General features: G+C 36.9%; 1 protein-coding gene and 1 long non-coding RNA gene across 6 annotated transcripts in view; one reads left to right on the top strand and one right to left on the bottom strand.

Annotated features, from left to right (window-relative positions):
* Nucleotides 1–24,184, bottom strand: part of LOC102955497 (protocadherin alpha-C2) — a 128,216-nt gene that overhangs the window by 66,671 nt on the left and 37,361 nt on the right. For 2 of the 5 annotated variants that reach the window (XM_042985428.1, XM_042985436.1), the window contains exon 1: nucleotides 20,214–22,646. The exons of 2 other annotated variants lie outside the window; for them this stretch is intronic. In XM_042985428.1, the coding sequence (XP_042841362.1) occupies nucleotides 20,214–22,646 (2,433 nt within the window). Of the gene's footprint in view, nucleotides 1–7,035; nucleotides 7,220–20,213; nucleotides 22,647–24,184 lie in introns of those variants that run through there. One more of the 5 variants, XM_042985444.1, reaches the window with a different exon arrangement.
* LOC122238514 lies at nucleotides 21,992–24,042 on the top strand. Its single transcript, XR_006217444.1, has 2 exons — nucleotides 21,992–22,928; nucleotides 23,077–24,042. It is a non-coding gene; the product is annotated as an uncharacterized LOC122238514 (long non-coding RNA).

Raw genomic sequence — 24,184 nt, 5'->3', positions numbered from 1 at the left:
TTACAGAGAAATTTATACCTTTAATTTTTTATATTAGGGGAAAAAATCTAAAATCAGTTATATACACAGAGAAAAGTAAATACAAAGTCCTAGAAGAAAGCAAATAACAAAGATAAAAGCATAAATCAAGAAAAAAAGAAAAACAATAGAGAATATGTCAACAAAGCCAAAAACTAGCTCTTTGAAAAGATGAACAAAATTAATAAGTTCTTAGCTAGACTAATCAAGAAAAAAAGAAACAAAACACAAATCACCAATATCAGGAATGAAACAATTGCTATCACTACAGATTAAACACACATTGAAAGATGAGAGAATATTAACTTTGTGCCAACAAATGTGAAAAATTAAATAAAATGGGTATTTCATTTCAAATGATTTTTATTCTCTGAAAAATACAACTTAACAAGATTAACAAAAGATGAAACACAAAAAGGTAGTGTTTCCTTTTTAAAAATATTTTTAAGTTTATTTATTTATTTTGAGAGAGAGAATTTCATGCACATGAATGACAGAGGGGCAGAGAGAGACAGGGAGAGAGGGAATCACAAGCAGGCTCTTCACTGTCAGCACAGAGTCCGACACAGGCCTGGAACTCATGAACCGAGCAGTGAGATTGTGATCTGAGCAGAAATAGAGTCCCACGCTTAACCAACTGAGACACACAGGAGTCCCAAGTGTTTCCATTTTTAACTGAAAAATCCATTAAAGAAACTGAATTCATTCTCAAACTTCCCAAAAAGAAAACTCCAACTACAAGAGGCTTCATTCAAAGAAGAAATTATTACAGTATTACACACCTTTCAGAAAACAGAAGGAATGAACACCTCCTAAGTCATCTTACTGGGTCAGATAATACCAAAACTTGACAAAGACAAGAAAGAAAGAAAGAAAGAAAGAAAGAAAGAAAGAAAGAAAGAAAGAAAGAAAGAAAGAAAGAAAGGGAGGCAAAGAAAGAAAGGGAGGGAAGGATGGAAAAGAAAAAAAGATGAGAAAATTACATACAAATATCTTGCATGAACACAGATGTAAAAATATTACATTAGATGTAAAACATTAACAAGTTGAATCCAGCAACATATAAAAAGATAATAATCATATCTAAGTGGTATTTACTCAAGAAATGGAATGTTGTTCCAACATTCAAAAATCAATCAATGTAGGGGTGTCTGGGTGGCTCAGTTGGTTAATCATCCAACTTCGGCTCATGGTCTCACAGCTGGTGGGTTCAAGCCCGCATCAGGCTCTGTGCTGACAGCTCAGAGCCTGGAGCCTGCTTTGGATTCTGTGTCTCCCTCTCTCTTGGCCCCTTCCCCGTTTGTGATCTCTCTTTCTCTCTGTCTCAAAAATAAATAAACATCAAAAAAAAAAAAAAACAGGGGCACCTGGGTGGCTCAGTCTGTTAAGTGTCCAACTTTGGCTCAGGTCATGATCTCACAGCTTGTGGGTTCAAGCCCTGCATAGGGTTCTGTGCTGACAGCTCAGAGCCTGGAGCCTCCAGTTTCTGTGTCTCCCTCTCTCTCTCTGCCCCTCTCCTGCTTGTGCTCTCTCTCTCCAAAATAAGTAAACTTAAAAAAAATTTTTAAATAAATAAATAATCAATCAAGGTAATTCACCAACTAGTAGGATAAAGAGAAAACCTTATATTCAACAGATAAAAAAAAAAGAATTTGACAAAATTCAACAACTACTCATGATAAAATTCTGAGCAAACCAGGAATAGAAAGGAACTTCCTCAATTAGATAAAGCATTTATGAAAAATCTTTGGCTACCATAATACTTGTGTGAAATATTGAACACTTGCCCCCTACAATTGGAAATAAAGCAAGGATGCCTGCTCTCAACATTTCTATTCAATATTGTGCTGTAAGTCTTTGCCATTGTGATAAAGCAAGAAAAAATATTAAATGTAAGTTTGGAAGAAAGAGATTGACTCTTTTTTCAGATCATATGACTGTTTATATGGAAAATCCCAAGAAATCTTCCAAACTTTAAAACTACAATATAAAGATAATCTATTATTGGTGAAAGGATAGATATACAGATCAAAGGAATGAAATGGAGTTCCAGATGAGGTGCATTGATTTTATCTTACTTTTTTACAAAGGAGCCAAGATAATTCAATGAAAAAAGTAGGTGTTTTCAACAAATGGTATATTGGATATTCGAATAGAGAAAAATAAACCTAGATACTTACCTTATACCATTCACAAAAAAACTAACTTGAGTGGATCACAGAACTAAATTTAAAAGCTAAAACTATAAAACTTCAAGAAGAAAACGTGAGAGAAAATTCTATAACCTGGGGTAAGCAAAGCTTCTCAAACATAATACAAAAGACATAAAACAAAAAAATAATTTACCCTCATCAAAATTTAAAACTTTGTTCTTCAAAAGACACTGTTAAAAGGAATGGGCAAGCCACAGAACAGAAGAAAATGTCTGCTATAGATACATCTGATATAGGACTTGTACATAGATTTTTACAACACGATGATAATGAGACATCCAAACCAATTAAAAAGTGCAAACAATTTGAACACACTCCATAAGTGATAACATACAAATAGAAGCACATTAAAAAAACACTCAACATGATTAGTCTTCAGGGAAATGCAAATTGAAGCCACAATGAGATAATGGTTCACCCCCATTAAAATGGATAATATTAAAGACTGACAATATTAAATGTTTGTGAGGCTATGGAACAACTGAAACTCCCATACATTGCTAGTGAACATGTAAAATGGTGCAAATACTTTGCTAAACAGTTTGTCAGTTCCTTAAAACATACATCCACTACAGAACCCAATCAATGTACTCACAAGTAGTACAGAAATAAAAGAGAAACAACGTATATTCATACAAGGACTTGCACACAAACATACACAGAACTCTTATTCACAGTAGCCAAAAATTGGAAACAGCTCAAAGATCCATCAACAGGTAAGTGGATAATAATGTGATATACCCATACAATGGAAAATACTACTCAACAATGGAAAGGAATGAACTACTGAATATACACAACAACATAAATCAATCTCAAACTCATTATGCTGAGTGAAAGAAGGCTGATACAAAAAGCCCACATTGAACAATTCCATACAATTCCAAATAGAATTAATCTATAGTGAGAGAAAGGAGATCAGTTGTTCTTTGGGGCCTGGGACAGAGGGAGGGGAATGAATGCAAAGGGACAAAAGGAATCTTTTGAGGGTGATGGAAATATTCTGGATCTTCCTGGTGATTTCAAGACTGTATACAATCATCAAAATTCACTGAATCATATACTCTAAATGGATGCAGTCTATATTAGTTAACTATACTTTAATAAAATTGATAAAAATAAAGCCAGATACATTATGTTTATCACTATAAAATTTTAAGGTGTTTAGATCAATGTGGATACTGGTCTTTTGTTTTTTATCCTGATTAAATTATCTTGAGGTACTTGATAAAAACCTTAAACGACAATGGGGGAAATGGAAATTATTCCATTTCCTTAACTGCATATAGTTGCTTATCTAAATTTAGATTACTTAATACCTTGGGGGATTCTGGGGATTTACAGTTTCTGTGTAAAATTTTCGTATTATTTTAGATGTAAAACAAACTCTACTGACATTATAAACAGAAAACAAAATCTTCCAACACAAAAATTGATTTAAGTTTCTTGTCTTGGTTTTCTAAAACCCCCCAAGTTTCATGATCTCACGATTCAGTTCATGAGATTGAGCCCCGTGTCCGGTTCTGTGCTGCCAGCACAGAGCCTGCTTGGGATTCTCTCTCTCTCTCTCTCTCTCTCTCTCTCTCTCTCCCTCTGCCCCTCCCTCTCTCTCTCTTTCTCTCTCAAAATATAAACAAATATTAAATAAATAAATAAATAAATAATGAAAAAATACCCCCCCCAGTAAACTTTTGAATAGGAGACTATTCAGTCATTATATAGACAAAAAGGAGAAAAAAGTTCAAAGTAAATTTGATCAAACACTCTAGGGAACACTTACAGTAGGACATTTCAAGAGAACAATAGATAAAATATTGATTAATTTATAAATGCATTATAGAATGAAAATGGATAGCATACTTCAGAGAAGAGGCAAAACTGAATCAGGCAGATGGCAGTTGAAATATATCTAAACTATAGATTAAATTTTCATTATTTATCCCTTTGCTCACCTAAATAGAATACAGAATATCATAACTACAAATATGAACATAAACTACTTCCAACTCATCATTTATTACACACACAGTAAATCTTCTTGATTGGTGGTAAAAATGAGTACGAATAAACTATTTGTGAACCCAAGAGTCATAGATTTTGAAGCACACAATGTAAGAGGCAAAGGATAATGCTTATGCTCTCAAAATTAAAAGGTCCTTTGGGGGTACATGTGTGGCTCAGCAGGTTAAGCATCTGACTCTTGATCTCAGCTCAGGTCTTGAACTCGGAGTCATGAGTTCAAGCCCTGCATTGTAGAAATAAATAAATAAATAAATAAATAAATAAATAAATAAATAAATAAAAATAAAAGTTCCTTTCCACAGAGCCACAAGGAGCATCGTGACAATTCAAACCTATTTAATTTTTAGTTGAATAAAAGTTGAGAGGCATCAGAGATCACTAACTGTGATTCACAATGCACCGAAATGCAGACAGCATGGCTAAGATCTTCCCAATACTTTAATCTTTGGTGGTAGAGAATAGGTGTTTGGGAGATGCATTTCATCTTAAACACCTTAATTACTAACTATCTTACTCAGGCTGCCGTTAACCTTAGGAAGGTATCCTTTAGGGCTTCGATGGAGATGTAGAATATGTCCTTCTTTTTAAGAGAAGAAGCCAAATGTAAAATCTTTTTCTTTATTATATGACATTTTTCAAATCAAAAGAGTAGGAATGAAAATACTAGGTCTGTTATTAACCTGCTGGGTGTCTATGTTATTTGTAGGTACTAAGTTGGGGACTTGAGACAATAAGGCTCAGTTGACAACTTGCAATTCGTTATTGGATCGGATGGACTATTTTAAATATTTTCCAAAATAGACCCAACTATGGCTAGAAATAGGAACCCAAGAGAATTATGTCTCAGATAATAATTCATGACCTACAACAATTACAGGAAATCCAGCAGAGAAGTTAAGACAATATTCTTGGGTGCCTGGGTTGCTCAGTCGGTTAAGCGCCAGACTCTCGATTTCTACTCAGGACATGATCTCACAGCTGGTGGGATCAAGCCTGGAGTAAGGCTCAGTGCTGACATCTTGGAACCTGCTTGGGATTCTCTCTCTCCCCCTCTCTCTCTGCCCCACCTCTTCTCTTTGTGCACATACACACACACACTCTCTTTCTCTCTCCTCTCTCTCTCCTCTCTCTCTCTCAAAATAAATAAATAAACATTTTTTTAAGTTTATTTCTTTTCAGGGAAAGAGAGCTCGAGCACAGGAGCTGGGGAGGGGCAGAGAGAGAGGGGAGAGAATCTCAAGCAGGCTCTGCAATGTCAGTGCAGAGCCCAACTCAGGGCTCAAACTCAGGAGATCATGGCCTGAGCCAAAATCAAGAGTGGAGTGCTTAACCAACTAAGCCACCCAGGAGCCCCTAAAAAGACAACATTTTTAATCACAATCATCAATGGAAAGAATAAGACAATATTAGAAGCTGAGAGCACAAACGGATGTTTCTGGAGTGGAAACTATACAGAGTTTAGGAACTATACAGTGGAGTAGATGATTAAAAGAAATAGAGATAGTTCTAACATCTCACTTCACAACTATGAGGAAATAGGAAAATTAAGAGGAAATAAGCTACAGAGCTTCAACATACTTGTAAAAACCAAAAGGATTTTTAGGAGAAAACCCCAACATTTTCCCCTGGTAAACACTCAAGTTGCTCAGGTGTTCTAAGGCAAGATAACCTAATAATTATTATTAAAACGTGTAGGATGCAATTTATTATTATTTTAACTTCCTGACCCTCTTCTCATTATATAATGTCCCTATTTATATCTATTATGTTTCTTGTCTTAAGGTCTACTATAAGTGATATTTGTATAGCAAATACTGTATACAGTTTCTTTTTGATAAGTATTTGCGTAGTATAATCTTTCCATCCTTTTACTTTCAACCTTTTTAAAAAATTTTTAAATGTTTATTATTTATTTTTGAGAGAGAGACAGAGAGAGACAGAGTACAAGCAGGGGAGGTGCAGAGAGAGAGGGTGACACAGAATCTGAAGCAGGCTCCAGGCTCTGAGCTGTCAGCACAGGGCCCAACGTGGGGCTTGAACCCATAAACTGTGAGATCATGACCTAAGCCAAAGTCAGACACTTACCCAACTGAGCCACCCAGGCGCCCCTCAACCTTTCTTTATCCTTTTAATAAAGGTATGTCTCCGATAAATGACATATGGTTGTTTAATTTCTAACCAGTCTGACCATCTTCATTAATTGGAATGTTTAGCCTGTTTACATTTAATGTAACTACTGATATGCTTCCATTTAAATCTGTCATTTTACCACTTTTTTTTTTAATGCCATCTGTTCTTATTTGTCTTTTTCCCCCTTTCTGGCCTTTTCATAGATTAATTAAGTATATTTTTATCCTATTATGACCCCATTAATAACTTACTGGTCTCATATTCTTTTAATATTTTAAATGGATTAACCTAGAAGATATAAATGCATCCTTGACTTCTGGAATGATATAATGGCCTTAGATTCTTTTAATTCTATTAAATTTCAATTCTATTAAATCCACTAATTCTATTTACCTTTCTCTAGATACAAGAACACATTATTGTTCTCATATACTTGAATTCGTTTTATATTTTAAATCCTACTATGCATTAGTTTTGTTATATTCAGTAAATATTTACCTCCATTGCTTCCTTCTTTGTTCCCTCCCTCCCTTCATTCCCTTCCTTCCTATATTTCTCATGCTTCTACTTAGAAATATTTTATGTATACCTAAAATTACTATTTACCTCAGTGAAGATCTGCTTGGGATATATTTCCTCAGTTTGGGTTCATTTGAAAATATTTTCATTTACTTTCCTTTTTGAAGAATATTTTTTGCTGAGCATAAAATTCTAAGTTTGCAGATGTTTTCTTTAAGCCCTTTAAAGATGTCATTTCATTGTCTTCTGGCTTCCAATTTTTTTTTTTTGAGAGTTCAGTTGTCAGTCTTGCTATTGCTCATTTAAAGGTAATAAGTCTTAAAAATATAAAATAAAATAAAGGTAATAAGTCTTAGCGTACCTGGGTGGCTCATTCAGTTAAGTGTCCAACTTCAGCTCAGGTCATGATCTCTCAGATCATAGGTTTGAGCCCAGCATTGGGCTCTGTGCTGACATCTCAGAGCCAGGAGTTGGCTTTGGATTCTGTGTCTCCCTCTCTCTCTGCCCCTCCCCTGCTCACATTCTCTCTCTCTCTCTCTCAAAAATAAATAAACATTAAAAAAATAAAAAATAAAGGTAATAAGTCTTTTATTTTCTGGCTGTCAAAAAAAGATTATTAAAAATACTAATAAAATCAATACAGCTATGGCATACTTTATTTCAAAAAAAAGAAAGCAAAAATACAAAATGAGAAATGTAAAAAAAAAAACCATTATGGTTCCTACTACATTAAAATAATGAGAAATATAATGAATAACTTTAAGCCTATATATTACATTATAAATGCACAAATTTATTGAAAAAAACAATTTGCAAAACTATACAACTAGAAGTTTAAAATTTGTATAGTTTTAAACCTACTGCAGATACTGAATTTGTAATTAAAAACATTTTCATGAAAATAACTCTAATAAGGCTTAATTCTGAATTCTCCCAAATATTTATGGGAGAAAAAAATGATTTAAACAAACTTTCCAAAGAATTGAAAAAGAGGTAAAACTTCTCCACTTACTATAAGAGGCCAGCATAGCCTTGATACCAAACCCTGACAAAAAGATTAGAAGAATGGAAAATTACAAACCAATTTCTATCATAAACACAGATTTTTAAACTTCTAAGCAAAATACTGGGAAACGAAATCCAGTGATATAAAGAAGGATAATATATCACAACCAACCAGGGTTTATTCCAAGAATGTAATATTGGTTTATCATTAATAAATCAACCAATATAATTCATGATTTGAATAAAATAAAAGGATATCATATCACTTAAACAGAAAAATATATGATAAATTTAATACCCATTCATAATTTTTTTAAAAATCCCTTAGTTAAATTAGAAAGGGAAGGAAGCTTCCTTAACCTGACAAAAGACCTCTGGAACAAAATGTATCTCATATTAAATATAAAAAACTTTCTCTCTGAGACAGGATTAAGACAAGACTATTATCACTTCAATTCAGCAATGCCACCAAACCATAAAACAAGGAAACAATATGATTAGAAAGTTAAAACATAAATAAATAAAACTAAGAGTATTGGAAATGGCAAACAGTGTCTATAGAAAATATAAAATAATAAAAAAATGTGACATTTCAAAATAAAATTTAGCAAGGACCCTGGATATAAACATAATACAAAAATTAGTTTTATATCTATATACCTACAACAAAAACAATTATAAAATGAAATTTTTTAAATGCCATTTAAAACTGTATCAAAATATCAAATATTTAATGAAGTTGTACAAAAATATCTCTAAAAAAATATCTCTATATACACACATAAACACGTATAAACAGTGAGAGAAAAAAATAAATAGAAAGATATATCATGTTAGTAGACCAGATGTTTATGTACATATTATCATTGTGTTAATAAATCCCTTATTTTTTACACAGTAAATAAAAATCCAAGTAAAAGTTTGTCAAAATGGGAATATGCCTTATAGTTTCTACAGATTCAATGTAACGCCAATTAAAATATGAGCAGAGTTTTCTGGGGTAGAAATTAACACGATGATTCACAATTTACATAGAAATGCAAAGGGCCGAAAATAACTAAATTAATCAGGAGGCAAAAGAAAAAGCTAGAAAAACTTACACTATTGTATACCAGTGCGTATCAACACAGAATGGTATCGGCACAAGAATATAGGACTACACCACTAAAACAGAATGAAAGTCTAGAAATAGGTACAACTATACAGTCATTTGGTTTATGACAAAGGCGGCACTACAGAATAGCAAGAAAAGTATGGTCTTTTTATTAAGTGGTGCTGTGTATGTAGAAAATTCAGCTGGATTTTTACATGGAAAAAAATTAATCTCAGCTCCAACATTACACCATACACAAAAATACAACTTCAGATGGATTAAGATTCTAATGTGCATGTTAAAACAAGAAAGCTGCTGGAACTATGGCAACCACTAATCGAATATGGCTATTTAAACTGAAGCTCAAATTAAATTTAGTAACATTAAAAATTCAGTCCCACAGTTTCACTAGCCACATTTCAAGTGCTCAGTAGTCATATGTCCTATATATGCAGATATAGAAAATTTCCAACATACAGAGAGTCCCATTGGACAGCAATGTTCTAGAAGATAATATAGGAACATATCTTCATGACCTTGAAGTAGGCTACATTTTCATTAAAAGGGTAGAAAGAGTACCAAGTAGAAAAGAAAATGCATTAGATTTCGTTAGATCTCATTAAAATTAGGAGTTCCTGTTAATCAAAAGACATCATTAAGAAACATAGAGTAGCTCTATATACTCCTATGGAGTGATCGCAAGTTTATATATCTATCTGTATCTATATATAGATGTATATCTATCTATATTTATAGATATTTATAGATAGATATACATCTATATACATGTTTATTTTTGAGAGAGAAAGAAGGAGTGGGGAAGGGGCAGAGACAGAGGGAGAGACAGAATCCCAAGCAGTTTCTGCTCTGCACTATCATCTCGGAGCATCATGCAGGCTCAAAACCACAAGATCATGACATGAACAGAAGTCAAACACTTAACCGACTGAGCCACCCAGGCGCCCCACAAGTATATGTTTTTCAGTGAAAAAACCAAAGTGGAGAAGAGTATGTTTTCGTATGTTATAATTTATCCTAAAAAGATATATACACATATACATTTGCTTATATTTTTATATATATATTTAAAAAATATATACGTTTATATGTATAAATACATATAAATGTGTCTATATATAATATATATACACCTATATATGCATTTAAAAAGGAATAATAAAAGGATAAATCATAAAATTTGATTACCTATAAGAAGAAACACTTGGGGCACCTGGGTGGCTCAGTTGGTTGAGCGTCCGACTTCAGCTCAGGTCATGATCTCATGGCTTGTGGGTTCGAGCCCCGCGTTGGGCTCTGTGCTGACAGCTCTGGGCCTGGAACCTGCTTCGGATTCTGTCTCCTTCTCTCTCTGCCTCTCCCCCACTTGTGCTCTGTCTCTCTCTGTCTCTCAAAAATAAATAAACGTAAAAATGATTTCTTTTTTTTTTAAAAAGAAGAAAGACTAGAGTGGAGCAACAGGCATAGTAAATACTAGACTTCTCTAAATATACTTTCTTTTATGAATTTGTTTTAGAACCATTGTAACATTTCACATAACTATAAAAGAAAATTAAATTTTAAAAAACAAGCCTGAGTTTTTAAAAGTTTTTTTTTTTAATTCTAGTTAGTTAACATACAGTGTAATATTACTATATTTTTGAATATAGTAAATTTGAAAGTAACTAAATTTGAAAGTAACTCAAAACAAATGAACCTAACTCTGTATGTGTTTGGCAGCTTACCTACACAGAGATGAACTACTCCAAGATATTTTAAATGTTTATTTATTTTGAGAGAGAAAATGCATGCGAGGGAGGGGCAGAAAGAGAGAGAGAGAGAGAAAATCTCAGAGAGAGAGCGAATCTCATGCTGTCAGCACAGAGCCAGACTCGGAACTTGATCTCACAAATGGTGAGATCATGACCTGAGCTGAAATAAAGAGCTGGATGTTTAACCAAATGAGCCACTCAGGCACCTGCTAAGATACTTTTTTTTTTTTAAGTTTATTTTTTATTTATTTTTGAGAGAGAGAGAGAGTAAGAGGGAGAGGGAACGCATGGGAGAGGGAGACAGAATCCCGAGCATGTTCTGCACTGTCAACACAGAGCACAATGTGGGGCTCAATCCTATGACCCTGGGATCGTGACCTGAGCCAAAACCAAGAGTCCCACGCCCGACAAACTGAGCCACCCAAGTGCCCCCCATCTCAAAACTTTAAAACACAATAATTTATATGTGCCTAGTGGGATATACCCTCCAAGTGAAAATGATGACAAAAATATTAAACTGATACTGTAATCATATTGTTGGTTTAGTGCTGGTATTGTTTTCTAAGTCTGTTTTTTGAGTAGTGTGGGGTAACAAATGAGTAATTATGTTGATATAAATGAAAACTGGGATTTTTATTGTGGAAGAAAGGAGACACAAGTGTAAAATTGATGGAAGTAAGTAAAAGCCTTAGAGTGATGAATTTGAATTAGACAGATTAGTATAAACTTGTGATGCCTTGGGGCACCTGGGTGGCTCAGTCGGTTAAGCGTCCAGCTTCAGTTCTGGTCATGATCTCCCAGTTTGTGGGTTTGTGAGTTCGAGCCCCGCGTCAGGCTCTGTACTGACAGCTCGGAGCCTGGAGCCTGCTTCAGATTCTGTGTGTGTCTCTCTCTCTGACCCTCCCCCATTCATGCTCTGTCTCTCTCTGTCTCAAAAATAAATAAAATATTTTTTAAAAAATTAAAAAAAAAACTTGTTATGCCTTTTATATTTAAAAAAAAAATGGACATCCCTTAGCTCAGTAACTAAAAGTACCTAAAACACTGACTCAACACTGTAGCAATAAGCACACCTGTTGTCAAGATTCTATCTCTAAATATCACCACACACAAAAAATACTGAAGGATCCTTGACAAATGCTTAATTCCAGGTCTGAGACAAGAAGTTTACAAGATGAACCTGGATATCTGTAATACCAAACAGCAGACATTCTCTTCAAAATGAATGAATAAGCCATCCAGTTTTCCCAACAGCATTTGTTGAAGAGACTTGTCTTTTTCCCATTGTATATTCCTGCCTCCTTTGTCATAGATTAATTTATCATATAAGCATGGGCTTATTTCTGAGCTCTCCATCCTGTTCCATTAATCTGTGTGTCTATTTTTGTGCCAGTACTACATACTGTTTTGATTGCTACAGCTTTGTAGTATATCTTGCAATCCGGGATTGGGACACTAGCAGCTTTGTTCTTCTTTCTTGATGAGTCTGGCTAAAGGTTTATCAATTTTGTCTACCTTTTCAAAGGACCAGCTCCTGGTTTCATTGATTTTTTTTTTCTACAATAAAGATTGAAACTGAACCACTTTCTTAACCATACACAAAAATAAACTCAAAATGAATTAAAGACCTAAATGTGAGACCTGAAAGCATAAAATTCCTATAAGAAAACATAGGCAGTAATCGCTTTGACATCAGCTCTACATTTTTTTAGATGTATCGCCTCAGGCAAGGAAAAAAAAGCAAAAAGAAACTACTGGGACTATACCAAAACAAAAAGCTTTTGCACAGCAAAGGAAACCATCAATAAAATGACAAGGCAACCTACTAAACGGGAGAAGACAGCTGCAAATGACATAGTCAATAAGGGGTTAATATCCAAAATACATAAACAACTCATACAACTCAACACCCCACAATAATAATTTGATTTAAAATGGGCAGAGGTGGAGTGCCTGGCTGGCTCAGTCAAGGGAGCATACAATTCTTGATCTTGGGGTTGTGAGTTCAAGTCCCACGTTGGGTGTAAAAATAAATAAACTTAAAATAAAAATAAAGTAAATAAATAAACCTACATAAGTAAATAACTAAACAAATAAATAAAAATGGGCAGAGGACCTTAATAGACATTTTCCCAAAGACATACAAATGACCAACAGACACATGAAAAAGATGTTCAACATCACTGATCATCAGGGAAATTACAAATCAAAATTACAATGAGATATCACCTTATACCTGTCAGAATAGATAGAATTACAAGACAAGAAATAACAAGTGTTAGTAAGGATGTGGAGAGAAAAGAATCCATGTGCACTGCTACTGGGAATGAAAATAGGTGCAGCCACTATGGAAAACAGTATGGAAGGTTCTCAAAAAATTAAAAATATAAATATCATATGGGGCACCTAGGTGGCTCAGTCAGTTAAGCTTCGACTTCTGCTCAGGTCATAATCTTGCATCCGGCTCTGTGCTAACAGCTCAGAGCCTGGAGCTTGCTTTAGATTGTGTGTCTCCATCTCTCTCTGCCCCTCCCACTCATGTGCTCTCTCTCTCTCTCTCTCAAAAATAAATAAACATTAAAAATTTTATAAATAAATAAATAAATAAATAAATAAATAAATAAATATTGTACGATCCAGTAATTCTACTGCTGGGAACTTACCCCAAGAAAATGAAACCACTGCGGCACTTGGGCTCATCAGTTAAGCATCTGGCTCTTGATTTAGGCTAAGGTGATAGTCGTGATATTAAGCCCTGTGTTGGGCTCCATGCTGATAGTGTGGAGCCTTCTTGATATTGTCTCTCTCCCTCTCTCTTTGCCCTTCCCCTGCATGCATGCACGTGCTCTCTCTCAAAATAAATAAACTTAAAAAAAAAAAGAAAATGAAAACACGAATTCAAAAAGATATATGCAACCCTATGTTTATTGCAGCATTATTTACAATTCTTTACAATAGCCAGGATATGGAAGCAACCCAAATAACCATATATAGATAAACAGATAAAGATGTCATATATACTCAGCCATAAAAAAGAATGACATCTTGCCATTTGCAACAGCATGGATGGACCTGGAGGTATAATGCTAAGTGAAATAAGTAAGAGAAAGACAAATAACATATGATTTCACTCATATGTGGAATTTAAGAAACAAAAGAGATGAACAAAGGGAAAAAGAGACAAACAAAAAACCAGACTCTTAAAGAAAACAAACTGGTGGTTTCCAGAGGGGAAGTGGATGGAGAGATGGGTGAAATAGATAATGAGGATTAAGAGGTGTATATTTCCAGTAAGAAAATAAATAAGTCATGGAGATGAAAAGTATAGCATAGGGAATATAGTCATTAAGATGGTAGCAACATTGGTGACAGATGGGGACTACACTTATCATGATGAGCACCGAGTAATATATAGAATTGTGGACTCATTATGTTATATACCTGAAATTAACATAATACTGTATGTTAATTGTACTTCTATAAAAAAATGTTTTTAAAGATCATAAGAGGACATTATAAACAACTTCATACCAAAATTTGAAAGCTTAGATGACATTAACATATTTTTGGAAAAGACAGTTCATAAAAAAAAAAGCAAGAGTAAAAATATAAATAATTCTATTACTAATGGAAAAATTTAATTTCATGACTTAAAACTTCCCCACAAAGAAAACTAAGGCACGGAGAATATCGCTAGTGAATTCTACTAAATATTTAAGAAAGAAATATCACCAATCTTAATAAACATGTTCAGAGAATATAAAAGAGGAGAGAGAAAAAATACTTTGAACCTGTTTAATTGGGCCAGCATAACCTTGACATCAAATCCTTATAAGAAAGGAAAATGACAAGCCTATCTTGAGTGGTAAGTATAGATGCAAAACCCCATTATGAAGATGTCTTAACTGGTTGTTTTTATTTTGTATGAACATCATTTTGAGACTAAACAAAACAGCTGTAATCTTTGCTTAAAGATTCTAAAGAATAAGCATAATGTGCATGAATTCAGAGAATACATTTCTGAGGGTGTGCCATTACACTTCTGCTATGAAAACAGTATATATGTAGATGGCAACCAGATGGTTCTAGAACAGCCAAGATTTGGGGATGTGACAGAAAAGTTTTTTTCTCTTTCTCTGAAGCACAGGAGAGAGAATATGTGATTGCATATTCATTCCCAGATTGAAAGACAAGTTCCAGATGAATATATAATGACCTTCTGTGTTTATAGCTTGAGAAGGAAATTGTTATCCTAATTCTCTTCTTTTTCATAAACGCAGAATAAAAGAGACATGTACCTTATTTATATCCTAAACCATTCTCATCTTGTCAGTTAAAATTGGGAAAAAAGTAAGTAACTACTTTTATGATTTAGTTGTTGTTTTTAAGAATAATCTTTACCAATAAACTCCATACTTCCCTTAATACTTCAGTCAGAACCCTAGGCTGTGATCCACATTCACTTGACATTCTTCCAAATGTTAATTATTTCTGATATTCCTATTATCCCCATTTGATAAATGTAAAAGTCTCTTTAAGACTTAATCCATCTTCACTCCAACCCAGCAAAATATATTTAGTCTCTGGAATATAATTGTTTCCCTCTAACTGTAAATATTTAAGGCAACACACATTAATAGATCTTAACATTATCAACCATGTTGTTAAAATTTCCCCATTGATACATTTCCCAGGCATTGCTTTTTCCTACTGTTTCCTCAAGTTATTAAGCTCTTTTCCTTCCCTTTTACTAGTTTGAGGTTTCTCTATTATACAATAAATTCTATTGTACTGTCTACATAGTTTTTTTTAATCCAAATGTATTTCATATGCTCTGCAAGCTTCCTTAGTTACAGCACTCTAAAGATTTTCTAAGTCAATTATCAGTTTAAAAGTCAAAATAGATATGAGGAAATATCTAATCAACCTATGGGAAAGTCTGCTAATGGCATATATTTTAATAAATAAAAACACCTAGAATGTCAAAAACATTCTACCACTCTGTAAACAAATGACACTGCACAGGAGAAATATTGTATACCCTACATTTATATCCTGGCAAAGGACAAACTGCTTCAGTTACAGAAGAACAATACACTAACATAACACTGATACATTCACTATAATTTTCATGTGGAATATTTAATAAAGTCAGTTGTTCACTGTTGTAAATTTTTTGCTACATTAATATTTATTATCTAAAAAATTTGCCAATACAATGAATTTTAAATGATAGGCAGAAATGTACATCTCTGAGGTAACATGTTGGATACCAACCTAAAAAAAATTAAAGGGCCCATCACAAATCTTACAAAAAACTAACATGAGACACATGTTGTCTACTTGTTGCATAGTACATCAATTTTGTTTATATCTATAAAGTATTATTAATACGAGAAATAAAGATAAAAATGTTTTCCTGAATTTCCTAAACTGACAGATTTTAGTATTGTAAAATATGTTAATACACACTGTAAACTAAAACAAGACAGAAGGACTCAGTATTTAGAGAGTATAATGCTAAGCTAAATAAGTCAGTAAAGACAGATACGAAATAATTTCACGCACATGTGGAATTTAAGAAACAAAACAAATGAGCAAAGGAAAAACACAGAGACAGAGAGGGAGAGAGAAACCAAGAAACAGACTTTCAACTATAGAGCACAAACTGATGATTACCAGAGGGAGGTGCGTGGGGGGATGGTCAAATAGGTGATGGGGATTAAGGAGTGCACTTGTCATCATGAGTAATGGATGATGTATGGAATTGTTAAATCATTATATTGTACACTTGAAACTAATATAACACTGTGTTAACTACACTGGAATTAAAATAAAAACTTAAGTAAAAAAGAAGGGCTTAGTATTTGAAAAAAATATAAATATATATACATCGAGATTCCTTTTTTTTTTAACGTTTATTTATTTTTGAGACAGAGAGAGACAGAGCATGAATGGGGGAGGGGCAGAGAGAGAGGGAGACACAGAATCGGTAGCAGGCTCCAGGCTCTGAGCCATCAGCCCAGAGCCCGACGCGGGGCTCGAACTCATGGACCGCGAGATCGTGACCTGAGCTGAAGTCGGACACTTAACTGACTGAGCCACCCAGGCGCCCCAAGATTCCTTTTTTTAATAAAAATTTTTTTTTAACATTTATTCATTTTTGAGAAACAGAGTGTGAACACGAGAGGGGCAGAGAGAGAGGGAGACACAGAATTCAAAGCAGGCTCCAGGCTCTGAGCTGTCAGCACAGAACCCGAAGCGGGGCTCCAACCCACAAACCGTGAGATCATGACCTGAGCTGAAGTTAGACGCAACTGATTGAAACACCCAAGCGCCCCTAAACGAGATTCTTTATGACTCAGGCACACAGTTAAAATTATTATGAAATTGTACTCTTTTCAAAGGATTTTTGTTTTATAAAATCAAGCAGTAAATATTTTATTTCTAGAATTCTGTAGTTGGTATTACGGCATTCAGTGAACACTATGACAAGGATTCTGTTCTAAAGAATCAAGATTGGATCAATATGCAATTGGATAGGAAGAAGTCAATAATAAAATGCCTGGATGAATTACAAATACTCCAGCTTTCTAGAAGTTATTTTATTCATGTTCTTATACATCATACTTTCTTTATATATAAGGAAATATCTAGTACACAAAAATTATTAGCAGGCAATGGACAACCTATAACTTGAAATATCAACATTGATGGAAAAAGATTGTGCAGGTACACAAATGGGATGGCACAGTATTCCTGCATGTATGAACAGTCTATCTTTGTTACTGTCACTCACATAAGTTTAAAAATTCAGTGGTAAGGGATATTTTCCTCTGTTACTAGCTATATTTCTCCTTTTAAATAATTTTCCAACTTCCAGATCCATTTCTTTCAAGTCTGCTCAAAATGTGTTTCTCAAACAATACCTGACTGCCAAACTTTCAGATTCCCAAACTTCAGTATTCTCATCTCTATTTGTTATAGAAAGCAGTGAAATAAAATAAATGATGCATTTTCTTGATAGGAAGAGAGTTTATACATTGTTTTGATACCTGAAATATTAACATTACAATGCACCAATTTTCTGTCTTAAAATTAACTACATTTTAATTTGTATTTGCTGCAACTTTCACAGTATAAACATGTGTGTCCCTACTAATCACTTTGTCATCTATAGGAACTGTGATCATATTTAGTGTCAGACACAGTATTGAGGTTTTTCTAGGACCAGAAAATCCCACTGTTAATGTTGTTTCACTACTATATATGAGGAAGAAAATAATCATTGAAATAATATATTTGAAAGAGATCTTTAAACTGCTAAATATATATACACATAAAATGGAAAAGTAAGTTAAATCTTTGTTCTCGATGTTGAACTCTTCCATCTACATTAACACCCAATTCATCCATTCACAACTGTATTTATTCTTTCATTCAGCAAGCACTTACTAATCATATCTTATATACTGGATTCTATTATGCCATGTGAAACATAAAATATGCAAAATTATAATGCATATAAATCTATTTTATTTTCAGTTAACATCATCATTTGAAGGAGAATAACTAACTTATAACTTACTTTTCCCCTATTACCTAGAATCATAAAACAAGGAATCTTCCATTCCCTTCCCTAATTTCTGCATACCTCCTTCCCTTTTATCAATGATCTCTATGAAAAATCAGAAAGTAATACTGTAAAATTGCTGAAGACTGTCCTCACTCTATTTGATAAGTTTTTGAAATGCAAAGGGCCACTATGGATAAATTTAAGTATTTGAATAATTTAACTTTTATTAGATGCATTACTTTCAAATATAGCATTTACTTATTTTAAAGTATATTGGCTTCTAAAATAATAAGAAAATTAAATCCAAGTTGAATGGACTTTGAATGGCAAGTGCACCTTGAACACACAAATGTTTCTGACACAACAATTACTCCTCTTTCAAACAATAAGTAATAAATGGAATTGTTGAATCACTATATTGTACATCTGAAATGAATATGACACTGTATATTAATTACACTGGAATTCAAATTTTAAAAACAATTACTACTCTTTCTTCTTTGTGAAATATATCAAAACGTAAAATAGGGGCGCCTGGGTGGCTCAGTCGGTTAAGCGTCCGACTTCGGCTCAGGTCATGATCTCATGGTCAGTGAGTTCAAGCCCCGCGTCGGGCTCTGTGCTGACAGCTCAGAGCCTGTAGCCCGCTTCAGATTCTGTGTCTCCCTCTCTCTCTGACCCTCCCCCGTTCATGCTCTGTCTCTCTCTGTCTCAAAAGTAAATAAACATTAAAAAAAATTTTTTTAAAAAATAAAATAAAATGTAAAATAAAAGGTTGTCAAGTCCTATACCCAATGGTTTTATTTTCTATCAGTACAAACAGGTATTCTGAGACATGCTTATAATTTCCATATACTTAGAAACACTGTGTGGAGCTATCATTAGCTATGTTTCAGAGTGCCATTCTCAAAAAAGACTACTATGCAAAAATGGCATTTATTTAAAAAGTATGACCTAGAAAATATGTTGCCATTTTATTAAATGGTGTATCATTCAGGATCTAATTCAAATGCCATCTCTACCACAATTCCTCTTCTGATTTCCTCCTCCTCCCTTCCCAGATGTTCTCTCACAGTCTCTCTCTCTCCCTTTGAACATCCATTGCAATTTATTTTTACATTTTTTAGGTTATCATTGTCAAATCATGTATTGTAATGGTTTGGGCAAATGCCTCATCTTCCATGATACTATGCTTATGTAATGTAAAGACTCTTGCATATTTTTCATTCCCATTTTTGGTATCAGAATGCCTTACCCATATCTGGGACACCTGGGTGGCTCAGTCCATTAAGGGTCTGACTCTTGATCTTGGCTCAAGTCACGATCTCATGGTTTGTGAGATTGAGCCTCACGTCAGGCTCTCTGCAGACAGTACCAAGCTTGCTTGGGATTCTCTCTCTCCCTCTGCCTCTCTCTCTCAAAATAAATAAATAAACTTTTTTAAAAAATGCCTTACACATCTGTTGCTCAAAATGTTTTTTTTTGAATGAAGGGGTTTATGCTTTAAATAATTCCTTGAATAAATTCATAAAAGGAATTAAAGACATCCCCAGTCATTTATTTCCTGTACCAGAAACTTTGGTGCCTTATTTCTAATTTTAGTCCTGTATACTAGATTACTTTTATTGTTCTTTAATAGGCTTAAATTTCTTACCCTTGTTTCTCAGAAATAAACTATAAACTCCTTGAGGCCAAGGACAGTCTTTTAATACTTTTATACTCCCAGAATTCTTAGCATGGGGGTGCTAAGCAGGAGTGTTCAATTCAATGAATTAAATGTTGCTAAAGGCTCATCTAAGAAGCATTTCAGAACATAGCTAACAGCCATCTCCTGGGCAAGGGAATCAAATCCCTCAAGATTTGCTTACCATGGCATTGACATTTACGTGATCCCCTTTCCTATTCCGAATGTGAATGCAGGATATTGGCAAATTCAGTCCTATCCCAGTAGCCAGATTTCTCAGGTCAGCAGCACTGTATTCCCCACGCAACAGCAAACTGTTATTATCAGAACCAAGTCCTAGAGAGGCCCGATAGAGATAGGTCTGAGAAAGTCTCTCAACTGTAGTGACATCTATCGTGGCTGATGTCATACAAGGATTTGAAGCCATCTTCCTCCCTTGCCTCAGCTCTTCTGAAGAGCGACAGCAGCTTTGAGAACAACAAGCTGGGCTCTGGTTCACCTTGATGCACACAAAGAAAAGTAAGCACCCCAGAAATAAAAAGGAAATAGAGGCCAGGGCAATTACTAAATACAGGTTCTGGGTGGAAAGGTGGCCTCCTCTTTCCCAGGTATCTTCAAAGTCTGGAAGGACCTGAGGGGCAAAGTTGCTCAACAGTATACCTAATGTGACAGAAGAGGAAAGTGAGGGGTCTCCATGGTCTCGAACCACTACCACCACCCTCTGTTTAACTGCATCAGTGGGAAGAATGAAGCGGGCAGTACGAAGTTCTCCCATATTGGCTGAAATTCTGAAGAGGCTAGAGTCAGAAGCCTGAAAAATATGGTAGGAAAGCCAAGCATTAGAGCCACTGTCTGCATCCTCTGCTACCACTTTTGTGACCAAGTGTCCAGTTCTGGCAGAGCGAGGCACAATTTCCACTGGAACAGAGCCATTTCTGGGCAAGGGAAACAGGATGACTGGAGCATTGTCGTTCCTATCTACCACAAATAAGTTCACAGTCACTGCTGCACTTCTGGGAGGAATGCCACCATCCCGGGCTTCCACTTGGAAGTGAAACCCCCTGAGTTCCTCAAAGTCAAAGGAAATTTTGGCAGTGATAGCCCCACTGGATGATTCTACTGCCACCAAGCTAGAGGCTGTCTGCCTTTCAGAGATAATATCCAACAGCTCATAGAAGACAAGGCCATTTTTCCCCAGGTCCGGATCCTGGGCAAAAACACGGCCTAAAGAGGCCCCAGGATCATTGTTTTCAGCCACAAAAAGTTCCTGTTGTGGTTGAGCAAAATTTGGTGAATTGTCGTTCACATCAGCAACAGACACAGTCACTGTCCTGCGGGTGCTCAGTGGGGGTGAGCCACCATCTGAGGCAGTAATCAGGACATGGTATTCGCTGACCTGCTCCCGGTCCAGCGGCCCATCAGTCAGCAAGCTGTAGTAGTTGTCAAAAGAAGCCTTCAGCTTAAAAGGGCCTCCACTGGACATGCTACAAAAGACCTTACCATTGGGACCGAGGTCCTCGTCCCTTAGACTGAAGAGAGCAATCACTGTGCCAGGGGCTGCGTCCTCAGAAACTGAACTGGATAGAGTCAGGAGGTTCACCTCAGGGGCATGATCATTCACATCAGTCACTTCCACCAGCAGTTTGACAGTACTAGCTAGACCGAAGGTACCCTCATCCCTCGCCTCAATGTATGCTTCCAACAACGTTTCAGGTAGACCGAGTGAAGCAGCTACCCGCACTTCCCCATTTCTAGGGTGCACGTGAAAGTAGTGTCGCAGCTCCACCAGCGTGCTATTGCTTAAGGAGTACCGGATTTCCCCATTGGAGCCTTCATCTGGGTCCGAGGCCTGAACTCGTAATAACAAAGTCCCGTTCGGGGCAGTCTCTGGTACCTTGGCACGGTATACTGTGCGCTCAAATACAGGCGCATTGTCGTTTGTGTCCACCACTATGATGGTAACTTGTGCGTCGCCGGAGCGCGCGGGCTGCCCTCCATCCTTAGCGGTGAGCAGTAGCTGGTGGGTGGCACGCTGCTCCCGATCCAGCGCTTTCTCTAATACCAACTCCGGGTATTCACTGCCGTCGACTCGCGACCCCATGATCAAGCGAAAGTGCTGGCTGGGGCTCAGGGTGTAGGTCAGGACACCGTTGCTTCCCTCGTCCGCATCTAGGGCATTAGGAAGAGTAAAGCGGGCTCCAGGCAACAGGAACTCGGGGATGTGCAGCTGCACGTCGCCGGCAGGGAAGACAGGAGAGTTGTCGTTGATGTCCACGACGTGAACTCGCATCTTGTGTAGCTCCAGCGGGTCCTCGAGCACCAGCTCATAGGTCAAGACGCAGGCAGCTTTAGTCCCGCACAGCCGTTCGCGGTCCGCCGGCTCTCGGACCACCAAGCTACCGCTGGCCAGATCCACCCCGAAGTAGGGCTCGCGGAGGCTGGAAAGTAAGCGAAAGTTCCGCAAGCGTAGAGCGGCCGCTGACAGCCCCAAGTCCGCGGAAACATTACCTACAGCTACGCTCCGCACGGTCTCCTCCAACACTGAGTATTCCAGCTGTCTGGCGGCAGAGCAGCAGGAGACCCACAGACATAGAACCGCCACCCTCCAGCCCACCATCCTCCTCCCTCTTGGCGTCCCCGCTCCACCAGCAGTGACCCAGAACCATGCTCCGGACTCCCGGAGAGCACGAACTGTGGTAAAGAGCAAGAGCCGGCCGCCCGCCGAAACGGACTCGAGGTGCACAGACCGCCGACGTTCTGCCTCTTGAATATACTGGAATTGCCCCGGGCTGACGGGCTGGAAGCTAAACTCTCGGGACTGGAGGCTTGGCAGCCGTCTGGGAAAGCGGAGCTGGTCGGTGCAGAGGAGCGCAGCGCCGCCTAGGGGTGCAGAGACGAGGTAAACTACTCAGGTTAGGGAGGGGCCATCTCCATTCCCATGGAGCTGGGCTCTCTCCACAAAGTCCCGGCAGCCGGCGCGGGGCGGGGAACAGCGAGGAAGATGCCGTGAGAAATTAACACATCTTCCTTTGAACCCTGTTTCTAAGGACAACGCCCTAAGAAGGCCTCCGTCTTAACTTCCACAACCTCTGACTGAAGACTGCTCGTAATTGAGGCTGAGCTCGTTTGGGCTTCTCTCTCCACTGTTTCACAGGGGAGCGTCCAGTTCCGGGCGCTCGGACCCACGGAACCCCTCCAGTGCCGGCGAAGAGATCGGAACTCCCAGAGAAATCGCGGGGCGGAGGCTGCGAGAGGTGGAATCGCGACCCTGAATGACCACGCCTTCGAAGCTTAAGGAAACCGGAAGCCCCAAGCTAAGGGCTGAAGCATTACATTCTAGATTCCTAGCTTCTCCACTGAGGGTTAAAGTCTCTGTGCACCTTCTTATATATGGGAAGCCAAGATTTCAACAGAGGCGACCAGTGAGGAACAAATTGGGTAATAGGGTCTTCCCCAAGCTTCCCTCCCACCCCCCATCCCCGGCTCTAGCTTTTCGGGACACCCAGGTGGGCGAGCGCAAGGCTTATGGTTCGTTCCGCTTTTTTGTGGGTCAGCAATTTCCCTTTCCTCAGGAGCCCCTACTTGCTTTACAAGCGGCCCTTGACGCTCTGGATGAGACAGGTTAGAAACCAGTCAGTACAAGCCCCTAAAACTCAGAAAAACTGACACTCCTCCCCAATGGGACGTGTGAAGTGGAAGTGGAAGAAAGTTACTGAGATACTCTCCAGAGTGTAACCAGAAAACTACTGTGTAAACTTATTCTCTGTAAATATTTAGAAAACAGCATTGAGGCAGGGTAGGAACTAACTGCCCATATGTTGTCCAACTTCGTTTTTAAGCCGGTATTCTGAAGGGAAATTGGGACATTGGTCTGTCCTTGTAAAAACACCTCCGAGCTACAAGAAGTTATCTCCAAATTTGGCCTTGCGCCCAACAACCCGCAGCTTTCCCTGAGGGGGAGGCGAACTGAAAAAGAGTGACTTCAATGACTATTAAACACTAAATTCCTTAAATTTCTTTTAATGTAATTGCAACGTCGAAAGCCCCAGGAACCAAAATTTGAAAGACAAAAGCTAGATACTGATCGAGAATTGAAGCTTTCAGGGCACTGTATTTTCTGTTCAGAAAACTGCCTACAAGTGTTGATAATCACTG

This window comes from Panthera tigris, chromosome A1, assembly GCF_018350195.1.
Source record: "Panthera tigris isolate Pti1 chromosome A1, P.tigris_Pti1_mat1.1, whole genome shotgun sequence".
Lineage (NCBI taxonomy): Eukaryota > Metazoa > Chordata > Mammalia > Carnivora > Felidae > Panthera > Panthera tigris.
The sequence above is the reverse complement of the archived record's forward strand: the minus strand, read 5'-3'. Positions and strand labels throughout refer to the sequence as shown.